Source organism: Megascapheus bottae, chromosome 2 (assembly GCF_031878675.1).
Source record: "Megascapheus bottae isolate mThoBot1 chromosome 2, mThoBot2.hap1, whole genome shotgun sequence".
NCBI lineage: Eukaryota > Metazoa > Chordata > Mammalia > Rodentia > Geomyidae > Megascapheus > Megascapheus bottae.
Window position 1 is genome coordinate 48656178 of NC_143510.1, and position 12092 is coordinate 48668269.

The 12092-nt window shown below is 40.9% G+C and overlaps 1 protein-coding gene across 4 annotated transcripts in view; it reads left to right on the top strand.

The window, feature by feature from the left end:
• The window catches only part of Scn8a (sodium voltage-gated channel alpha subunit 8), a 116152-nt gene that overhangs the window by 55155 nt on the left and 48905 nt on the right, over positions 1-12092 (top strand). For all 4 annotated transcript variants that reach the window (XM_090325960.1, XM_090325966.1, XM_090325952.1 and 1 more), the window contains exon 11: positions 1219-1581. In XM_090325960.1, the coding sequence (XP_090182086.1) occupies positions 1219-1581 (363 nt within the window). The remainder of the gene's footprint in view (positions 1-1218; positions 1582-12092) is intronic.

Here is a 12092-nt window from a genome sequence, read left to right on the forward strand (position 1 = left end):
TAGAAACCCCACTGACCAGAAAAGTCTTCGCAAGACTCTTATCTACAATTAACCACTCAAAAAAACTGGAAGTGGCACTGTGGCTCTAATATAGAGGGCTAGCCTTGAGCACAAAGTGGTTCAGGGAAGGGAGGGAGGGAGAGAGGGAGAGAAGGGGGGAAGGAAGGAAGGAAAGAAAGAGAGACAAACAGACAGACAAGTAGACAGGCAGGCTCCTGGCTCCCTCATGGACTTTTCTGCCAAGGGCTGGCTTCAAAGCCCAATCCTCAGAACTTAGTCTCCTAAGTAGCTACAATCACAGGCATGAGCCACCCATGCCCAGCTCAGCTACCTTCTGTAGAACAGTATTTTTCCCAAACTGTCTGATAAAGGACTAGTTTCTATTTTTTTCCCAGTTGTTCAGGAACTGATACTATTGTAAAATACGACAATGAATTTCTAGGAATGATCACATTCTTATATGTTATGACATTGTTAATTGCTATTTTAAAAAAATCACTAAATGTTTCTCTCATCTTCGTGCCTTGTCTCATTGCAAACCAGTAACAGTCTTGTACCAGCACTGATCTGTGAATCACACTTTCAGTAGAATAGGTTCAGAGGGATGAATCAGTGACTCAAGAAGGATGCCCTACCACACATGTGTCCCCTTGTAGTATACAATGACAGCCTTTATTCATAAACAAGACCCAGTCAACACTCTGGGTATGCCACCTTTTCTCAGTGCTAGGATACAGCAGAGCATTAAAGGAAGTCAGGGTTGCTTACCTGTAACCTCTTTTCAAGAAGCCTGTTTACACTGCATGCTGTGTATTTAACAGTGACCTTCCTGTAAATGATCTATGCTTAGAGGCTTTCTTAATGTGACCTCCGGTAGTCAAACTCATTTATGTCTCATTTACAAGTGACTTACACCCAAGGCAGAAAAAGACTGTACAGCCATGGAAACGCACAAAAGGTAAGGAAATGTACTGATCTGAGATCAGAGGCTGTGGACATGACTGGAAGAGACCGACGCTGGAAGCATTTCGAGTGTGAAGTTAGGATGAGTGTCCCGTGTTGCTGACAGGAAGATAAGACAAATACTAGGAGAAGCCCCGCAACCCTCCCACGGCTTGTGAATGCTTGTGTTGGGGTGGGCCGCGCTGGGGCAGCGGGTGGCCTCCGCTCAGCCTGGGGTCACGTCTCTCCTGTCTGTCTCTCCCTTCTGCGCTGCAGTCCCTGCTCAGCATCCCGGGCTCGCCCTTCCTCTCTCGCCACAACAGCAAAAGCAGCATCTTCAGCTTCCGGGGCCCTGGTCGGTTCCGAGACCCAGGCTCAGAGAACGAGTTCGCCGACGACGAGCACAGCACGGTGGAGGAGAGCGAGGGCCGCCGGGACTCGCTGTTCATCCCCATCCGCGCCCGCGAGCGCCGCAGCAGCTACAGCGGCTACAGCGGCTACAGCCAGGGCAGCCGCTCCTCGCGCATCTTCCCCAGCCTCCGGCGCAGCATCAAGCGGAACAGCACGGTGGACTGCAACGGCGTGGTGTCGCTCATCGGAGGGCCGGGCTCCCACATCGGAGGGCGGCTCCTGCCAGAGGTGAAAATAGATAAGGCAGCTCCCGACCACAGTGTAAGGAAGTACACAGTAGACAGGCTAGGCATGGCAGTCTCTCAGCTCCTCGCCCTCTTCCTGCCCCGCTGCCCGCCGCCTGCCCATCCCACCTTTCAGTCTCTCTCTCTCTCTCTCTCTCTCTCTCTCTCTCTCTCTCTCTCTCTCTCTCTCTCTCTCTCTCTCTCTCTCTCTCTCTCTCTATCCCTCCCTTTCTGTTCTCTCCCTTCTGTCTCTCTTCAGTTGCCCCACCCTCACCCTGTGATTCTCCTTCTTCCCTGCCCCCCTCTTTATTCACTGCTTCTTTAACCTGTCTTCTTTCCCCGTTTCCAATGCCCTCTTTCCTAGAACCCCTCTTTTCTTTCTTTCAGTTTTCTCTCTCGATCTGTCTGCAAGTCTGCCCCATGGGTTCCCTCCTTCTCCCACTTGCTTTGACTGACTGCCAGGATGGAATGAGAATGCCACCATGCCACTACCAGTGACCAACTCTGACCGGTTTGGAACCACCATCGCTTCTCTTCCCCTCCCTTCCCCTTCCCAGCTAGGAAAACAGCTTGGAATTTAAAGACCTCATTCTTTCTAATTTTTTAAAGTAATATATTAAGTAAATTTCTGTCTTCTCTGCAAGGATGAGATGTGATTTTTCCAAAGAGGAATGTTCATACCCAATCCTAAGATGGGAGCTTTGTATCAGGAGAGCCAAGCAAGGTTAAGGAGGCCACTAAGAAACCAGACCAGGTTCTTAGTAGGGACTGCAAAGGAAATAAAAAGAAGAAAAAGTGGGAGATGGGGCAAGAACACATGGTTCATGGGGGAGAAAGGAGAAGGGATGCAAAGATGAATTTTAAATGTAATCAAGTAGCAGGCAGATAATAGCATCACAAAATCACTTGTCTAGGGGCTCAGTAATGGTTCCCCTCTTTGGGAAAAGCTATCTCTTAACATTTCTTTAAATTCTAAGCTGTTTATACTTTTTTCTCTCTCTCTTTTTTTTTTTTTAGTTATCACAGCCTCAGCAATCCCAAACTTCCTGCCTCTAATTCCTTAACTCTCCTGGGTGTCTCCTGTAGCTGATATGAGCTCCTTGAGATAGCATGTCAGTCTATATTCCATTCTAACACTAGAGTGGCCTCTAACCCAGCATGAAGATAGCCAGCCCTCTAATTAGCATGATGCATGAAGGGTGAAAACTGGATAATCATGAATGAAATATTGCAGAATAATCTGTTTCAACACTTTGGGATACTTATTGACTGTACAGATAAAAATTCAAGAGAGGGCTGCAGTGTTGCTCTGTTGTAGAGTATATCCCTTAGCAGGCACAAATCTCTGGATTTCATCTCCAGCATCACAAAAAAAAAAAAGAGGGGGGGGTGGAGAAAGAAAATTCAAAAGGCATTTTAGATGTGTCTGGAATTATGCGCCTCCCTCCCTCCCTCCCTCTCTCTCTCTCTCTCTCTCTCTCTCTCTCTCTCTCTCTCTCTCTCTCTCTCTCTCTCTCTCTCTCTCTCTTCTTTATTTAAAGGGAATGTGGCCTAGTGGTAGAGTACTTGCCAAGCATGCACAGAGCCCTGAGTTTAATTCCTCAGTACCACATACACAGAAAAGCTGGAAGTGGTGCTGAGGCTCAAGTGGTAGAATACTAACCTTGGGCAAAAATAGCCCAAGGGCAGTGTCAAGGTCCAGGCCCTGAATCCAAGCCCCAGGACTGGCAAAAAAAAGGGGGGGGGGAATCATTTGTCCAATATGTTAATCATATCTTTTCACAAGCTACTAATTATGCTGTGTGTGTAGTGTGTGTTGTGTATATTGTGTTGTGCTAGAGATTCAACCCAGGGTCTTGCACATGGTAGGAAAGCACTCTACCACTGAGCCACATTCCCCAACTTTATAAATTTTTTAAAATTTATTTTATCTGCATTGGTAATTCATTCTAAACAAAAATTTTGTAAGGCTAAGGAATGAAGATTGGTATAACAATATGTCTGAGCAATTTAAATTTTAGTACCAAACTGAATTTAGATATCCTCACAGTTTTTTAAAAATACTTAAGCCAAAGCTGGATGAGATGGCTCATGCCTGTAATCCTAGCTACTCGGGAGGCTGAGATCTGAGGACCAAGAGCCAGCCCAGGCACAAAAGGACCTGAGACTCTTATCTCCAGTTAACCTCTAGGAAATGGGAAGTGGGGCTTGGCTCAAGGGCAGGATGATAGCCAAGGCCAAGTCCTCAGGCCAAGTTCAAACCTCATGACCCACAAAAAAAATAAAAATAAAAAACTTAAGCCAAATAATACAACTTGCATCCTCCCCCTAGCAAGCATGCAGAAGGGGTCCGGGAAGGTGCTTTGAGTTCATCTTAAGGCATATGATCAGACTTGAGGAAGAATATTTGGGAGGGATGTTGTTTTGTGGTAATTAAACTCTGGGATTTGTGACTCCTAGAGTCCCTTGTCTTTTTGCTTTTAGTTTGCTTTTCATACAGGTCTTACAGCAACCTTTGCCAGCACTGGCCTGAAACATCATCCTCCTACCTCATGTCCCAGGTAGCTGGTACCAACAACTGGCTGATTTCTGAGATAGGGTTTTTCTTTTTTCTAGACTAGCCTTTGTTGCTGGATCCTTGTTTTTGTTTTTCTGAACAGCTTCTCCTGTTGGTCCGTGGGAATCAATTGAACACATAGAGTGAGGCTTTCTGCTCTGCCTTGCCTCTTAGCCTTGTCATCATCTTTTGGGGCCATTTCAGAAAATCTCCCAAGTGTTTACAATTTGCTAGGTATGTAGGATTTCCCCAGACTAAGAGGCCATACTCCAAAGTGGCAGGAAGCTGGGGTAGGCAAGAGATTATCATTAATATGGGCTTCATAACTAGGAAAAGGTATTTTATTAGAAGCCACAAAGAAGCTGTTCTGATTAATGAATAATACTATAGGAAAAATCTTGTAATTACATTAACAGGACAAAACAAACCAAAAGATCAATCTATATAAAGACTACATAAAGGGGAAAAAAGATGAAGTTAACAACTTCAGTTGCTTTGAAAGGAAAAATTATGATATTCTAGTTTTTTGTTTTGGTTTCAGTTTGGGGTTTTGTTTGTTTTTCAGTGCTGGCAAACCCAGGGCCTTCGTGCCTTATACATCCTAGATAGTCAAGCTCTGAACTATATCCCAGCCCTTAATATATCTTTAGTTAGTTATTGATTGATTGATTGATTGATTGTCAGTCATGGGGCTTGAACTCAGAGAATTTTCCCGAACTTTTGTGTTCAAGGCCAGCATGCTACCTCCTTTGGCCATAGCACTACTTCCAGTTTTCTGGTAGTTGGAGGTAAGAGTTTCAAGGGCTTTTCTGTCCAGACTGGCTTCAAACCTCAGTCCTCAGATCTCAGCCTCTTGAGTTGCTAGGATTACATGTGTGAGCCATCAGCACCTGGCCCTTGATTTTTTTTTTTTGAGATAAGGGTCTTACTTTGTAGTCCAGACTAGCTTCAAACTCAAAATTCTGACTTTTGTCTCCCCAGAGGTATTCAACATCATTTAATTCTTATACTCATTAATATTCAGTAAATCCCATTTTTTTCAGAAAGAAAATTAATATCTGGCCTGAGTAGAACCTGCATCAAGAACTTTCTAACCACTTGAATATTATTAGCTACTTTAGGATTTTTTAAATACTGGCTGCAATATTAATATTGTATGTTAATTTATCATTGTAAATCAGAATTATAAAATTTGAGATAATAATTAGTAACCTAGCGTAATCCCTCTGGGCTAGGATATAGTGATTCTATCAAATGTGTGAAATATATCTACACCCCAGGATTAACTTGACTTCACCTGAGCCGTTAGAATGCTCCAGTTGTAGATATTCACGCTTCATGGAGTGGTGTAGAGAGCTAGTCCTGCACAGCATCTATGCTCAGGCTGTGCTAGCTATATGGGCTTTTGTTCTTGTTTTTTTATTTTGTTGTTTTTTAATTGTAATGCATAGAAGGGTTACAGTTATATTTGCCAGATTTTTTGTTTTTGTTTATTTTGTCCCAGTCTGGTGGCTAGAACTGAGTGTGGGCCTTTTACTCCCATTCAACTTTTTTTTTTTTGCTCAGGGATGGTGTTCTACCACTTGAACTGTGCTTCCAATTCTGATTTGGGTTGTCTAGAGAGAAGAGTCTCAGATTTATTTGCCTGGGCTGGCTTTGAATTGCAATCCTCAAATCTCAGCCTTTTGAGTAGCTAGGATTATAGGCATAAGTCACCAATCTTTAGCTACATGTGTATTTTTTCAGGTTCAAATTAAGAAATGTAATATGCTTAAGAAAAATAAAGATATGTAGATTAGTCCCATCAGAAATGTTCGCATCTTTACCAGTTATCAAGTGGGATCAAGTGGGATAGTTTTCTTTCATGGTTTGAAACTTTTCCCATGTCTCCATCTCTAAGTTGGGGAAATAGGTGAGAATCACTGCTCTTAACTCACTAAGAGATCAGGGGCCACCAGTAGTCCGGAAATCACATACAACACAGAAACCATATGAAGTAACATGCAGATGTGCACGCTTTATCTTATTTGATTCTCATGGTTCTACCCTATGAACTAGATACTGCTGTTGCCTGCATTTCTGAGGCTGCCATTGAGGCTAAGAGGAGTAAAGCAACCTGCCCACGATTGCCCAGTATGCAGTAGAATTAGGATTTTGAATCCAGACAATATAATTCCAGAGTTTTAACCAGTAGCCATTACAGGACATTAACTCTCAAGCTTTAGCTCTTTATTGACTCATGTAATCCTTAGCATTAATCCTGAAAATTAATGTTTCTAAGCCCATTTTCTTCTCTGTAAAAAAAAAATGATAAAAGGACCTTTGCTAGAGCTTTGTTGTGAAACATTATGTTGACGCATTCTTAGTGTTCAGTTTCAACTATAAGGTATTTGAGTCTAAGATTGTGAAGATCTCGTGTTTGTAAAATAGAAATTAGTTCAAAATAGAATACTTTGATTAATAGCTAGGCTCTGCAAACGTTCCAACATGCCCTACTTGTTAGTCCCAAGAAAAGTGCCTGACTAATAAATTTCCAGTTAATATGCTTCTTTCTAAGAGAAAGCAATTTAGAATCAATAGGCAGCTGAGCTTTCTTGGGCAGACGGAGAGAAACATGGGCAGAAGTAAATGTGGTTGCAGTGGCCTATCTCTATGAGGATTGCTACAGTTTAGGAGGCAGGAAGAAGGTCAGTACTCATGTGCATTGATGAACCTCAAATTTGGGTTAAGAGATGGATCTTATTACATCCTCTGCCCTTTTTTATTTTTATTTTTGTTGGTTGTGGGGCTAGGACTCTGGGCCTGGGCCCTGTCCCTGAGCTCTTCAGCTCAAGGCTGCCACCCTACCCCTTAAGCCACGTCTGGTTTTCTAGTGGTTAATTGGAGATAAGTCTCAAGGTCTTTAGTGTCCGGGCTGGCGTTGAACTGTGATCCTCAGATCTCAGACTCCTGAGTAGCTAGGATTACAGGCGTGAGCCACCCTCATCCAGCTTTTTATTTTAAGATAAGGTTTTATTGAGTTGCCCACAGTGAAATTTTCCTGCTTCAGCTTCCCAAGTAGCACCTGGCTGGGCTTAGCTTTCTTCGTTTGCTCTTCTTGTTACTGATGATTTTACTCCAAATCTATTTTTTTTTTTGAGACAAAACCTCCTAGCTTAAAAAGGCAGTTCTCTACCATTCCTTACCCACTCCTACACACAGGTGATGAGACTGGAGCAGCTGAGCACTAAGCAGACGTCTAGGTGAATCTGACTACAAACCTCATTGGTTTACTTGGGCAAATCTAGGTCTGCTCCAGGTTTTCTTCCCTCCCCTTGGCTACAACAATCAGCAGTCTCCATTCCAACATAAAATGGGGAAGTATTCTGGTAGTTTCTCAAAAATTAAGCATAGAGCCAGGCACTGGTGGTTCACGCCTATAATCCCAGCTACTCAGGAAGCTGAGAACTAATGATCAAGGTTCCTGACGAGTCAGTTGACCTCTACACCACCAACTTGTATTACTATAGCTTAGACAGACAATCTGTCCCTTGAGCTCTGCCCCTACCCTTGAGCTTGCTCAACAGGCACTCAACCACTTAAGTCATTATTTTCAAACAGGATCTTACTTTTTGTTGGAGTCTGCATGGACCATGATCCCTCCTATTTAAGCTTTCCTCATAACTGTAATGAGAGACATGTCACCATGCTCTATTGAATTGGCTAGAGTCTTAGTGAAAAGAATTGATGTATTCATCGGGTCAGGTTTTGGAGTCTGTTTGGTTCCCTTGATTTATTTGCCTGTACTTTACCAGTACATATGTGTCTTGATTATTATGGACCTGTACGGAGGATATAAACCTTCTAAATGAAAAAGATTATTAATATTTAACCAATATTTTTTTTCTTTTCTATTTTTGTGTGTGTGTGTGTGTGTGTGTGTGTGTGCTGATCATTGGGCTTGATCTAGGACCTGAGTTTTTGTGTTCAAGGTTAGCACTTCACTTGATCCAAACCTCCACTTCTGGCTTTTTGGTGGTTAATTGGAGGTAATAGCCTCTCAGATTTTTTCCCCCTGAGCTGTTTTTGAACTACATTCCTCAGCTCTCAGCCTCCTGAGTAGGTATAATAGGTATAAGCTATCAGCACCCAGCCAGATAAGATACTGTCTTGCTATTATAAGTTTTTTAAAGATTATTTTCCTGTTTTAGGGTGATTGCATGTCCATATAAATTTTAGAATCATCTTGTCAGTTTTTTCCAAAGAGCCTATAATTTTGATAACTATTGCACTGAGTTGATAATACTTTAGGAAGAGAAGGCCCTTTAATTCTAATAAAAATCTATGCATGTGGTATATTTCTTCATATATTTAAGCATTCTAAAGTGTCAGCAAATTGGCTACTTTACAGTGGAGTTCTTGCACACCTTTATTGTTTGGCATTTTGTTTGATACTACCCAAAAAAGGTTTAATTTTTAAAATCTTAGTGGTCAAATGTTTATTGCCAGAATATAGAAGTAGAGTTGCTTTTTACATATTGATTTTGCTTCATGTTCCCTTGATAAATATAACATTTATTCTGTTAGATTTGGATTTTTATAGAAATTTTATATTCAACAATGCTTTTTATGAATGACAACTGCCTTATGTATATTTGATGATATTAGGATTTGAAATCAGGGCCTTAAGTTTGGAGACCCTTTGTTAGATTGCACTAGCTAAAATTTTTCATGGAAATTGAATAGAAATGATAAAAACAGGTATCCTTCCTTATCTCTAGTATTGAAGGAACTGGATTTACCAAGAAGAGTGATAATCTTTGTAGGTTTTTATAGATGTCTTTTATCAGAAAGCTCCACATTCTATTCATGGTTTTCTCATAAATGTTATATTTCAGAGATACAGAATTTTGCTCAATGCTGTGTTTTTGCATTCTGAGATGATCATATGTGTTTATCTTTTTCATATTGTCAATGTGTCTGAATAACTGTCTTTTTCCTAGAGTTAAACTAAATTTGATTTCCTGGGTTAAATTCTATTCTTGGTTGTGTTGTATTTGTTTATTTTGCTGGATTCTCTTTGCTTATCTTTATTACAGATGTTGTATCTCTTCATAAGGGATATCTGTTCTCTAATGTTCCTTTCTTATACTGTTTTGTTGTTGTTGTTGTTATTGTTAGATTTAATGCCAGGACTTTTATTAGCTTTATAAAACAAATTAAAACTGCCCCCTCTTCCTCTGTTCTTTGGGGGAAAAATCATCTAACATTGGTATTATTTCTTCTTTACCGTTTGATAAAATACAAATCGAGCCAAGGGCTTCATGCATACTAAGCAAGCACACTACCACTAGGCCATGCTCCCAGCCTGAGTAGAATTCTTTTTAGACATTGTTATCCTTTCCATTGTTTGGTAAGTTATGTTCTGATTAGTCTGACAATTTTATGCAACATGGCCATGCACTCCACCAACTGAACCATGGCTGCTAACCCTTAGATTCTATTTTAATTGAACCTTTTTCTTGTTTGTTTTTTTCCACATGGTCTTCCCATAGCCCAGGTTAGACTTGAACTCACCATTCTCCTGCCTCAGACTTGTGAGTGCTGGAATTATAGAAATGTGCCACCATTCCCAGATATTAATCTGGGTATTTTTGTTTGTTTGGGGGTTTTGTTTGTTTCTTAATTTGTTTGCCAGTCCTGGGGCTTGACCTCAGGGCCTGGGCACTGTCCCTGAGCTTCTTTTGCTCAAGACTAGCACTCTACCACTTGAGCCACAGGCCACGACCAGCCTTTTCTGTTTATGTGATACTAAGGAATGCAAGGCTTCATGAATGCTAAGCCAGCACTCTATCACTAAGCTACATTTCCCTTCAAAGATTTATTTATTGGGCCAGGAGTGTGATCTGGTGGTAGAGTGCTTGCCTAGCATGCACGAAGATCTGGGTTCCATTCCTCGGTACCACCTATATAGAAAAGGCTGTAAGTGGTGCTGTAGCTCAAATGACAGAGCTCTAGCCTTGAGAAAGCCCAAGGACAATACACAGGTCCTGAGTTCAATTACCAGTACTGACAAAAAAAAAATTTAATTAAAAAAAAGATTTCTTTATTGCGATTAAGTAATTATATATATTTCACAGTACTGTGGCATAGTTATACTTATCTAAAGCTACAATCACATTTTTACATTCATAATAATAAGCATCACCATTCTAATCTACAAAACTTAAAAACTTTTTAAGGTTGTTAATAAAGTCTGATGAATTTACAACTTGTTATATCTAGCAATCTCAGAAAGTGGTAAGATACACTCAGTATCAAAGCCATATTGTATACATTTTATATTCCTTGATGAGTCAGCTAGTCTGATCTTACAGCACATTGTGGATCAACATTGTAAGAATTGTCTACCATGTGCTGTAGATTATACAAGAGGAAACTCAGTAAGAATCTAGGATTAATACCATGCCAAAAATTAGTTTCTGTTGCGTGAAGCCTTTCTTTGTTTATTGTTAGTTATCTTTTTTTTTTTTTTTTTTGTGGGTCTGGGGCTTGAACTCTGGGCCTGGGCGCTGTCCCTGAGCTCTTCAGTTTAAGGCTACCCCTTTAGCAATAGCCCCACTTCCCATTTTCTAGTGATTAATTAGAGATAAGAGTCTCTCAGATTTTAGTGCCCCGGCTGGCTTTGAACCCTGATCCTCAGATCTCAGCCTCCTGAGTAGCTAGGAGTTTAGGTGTGAGCCACTACACCTGGTGCGAACTAGTTGTCATTGTTTTAAAGCAGTAGTTTAATCTGATTTATTAAATGTCATATCAGGCTAACAATTGTAGCAAAAAGTAACTTCTCAAAGAAATATATCTTATGATCTGAGATAATGATTAGTAACTTGTTCTTACATATACAGATATTTGCTTGTATAATAATGTAGCTGTAATTCCCAAGAAATTTTTTCTTTCCTTTTGTCCTGAAGTTCTGCGTTAAGCAAACAAATGTGTGAACCAGTAACGCAGTCTAATAAAGCACTTTGACAAGATGAATCTTGTCAGCTAGGCACTAGTGAGTGGCTCACACCTGTAATCCTGGGTACTCCAGAGGCTGAGATCTAAAGTTAATTATTCAGAGCCAGCCCAGTCAGGAAAATACATGATACTCTTAATTCCATTTAACCACCAGAAAACCAGAAGTAGAGCTATGGCTCAAAGTTTTAGTATACTGGTCTTGAGTGAAAGCACTCAGGTCTAGTGCTCAGGTCCCAAGTTCAAGCCTTAAGACCGTAGTCATTGAAATATAAACATTTAGGTTGGGAGGGCAGTTTGATGTAGCTTCCCTGCCCGTTTTGGTGTCTATCAAACTTATGTTTCCCTAGTATCACACAAACATTTCTTCCCTGTGGTCTGAGGGATGGATGGTGACTGTCTTTGTCCTTGTGCTTGCACTGTGGAAAGAGCAGTGAGGCTCACCTGGTAACATGGTACTGGAGACAACGTGGATGCTAGAAACATTGGTTTTAAGCTTCCCTTCAAGCTTGATCCAATGTAAAACTTACACACACACACACACACACACACACACACACACACACACACACACACACACACACACACACACACACAGACGCCAGGAACACTAAGAAATCTTTTGCTAGAATTCACCAAACCACTGCTGTCCAGGAATAGAGCATGTAACAATTTTTTGTAGCAATCCAGCGACCTGTTCTACCATTTTTATTTTGTTAGGCATTTGAACATTGTGAGTTAACTCATAAAATAAAATGGTAAAATGGAAACATAAACATAGGATACGGACTGAGGGAAGTCCTTTGTTCAGTCCCCAGTACCACAAAAATAAATAAACATAAGGTACAAGTTAATTAAGATGCCAAATCTTACCATACTTTCTTACATTGACTGGGAAGAGTTTGGAGTAGAAACTTCAGCTTGCTAGTCTAATGTTTAATTAGCCTAACATTTGGAAAGGG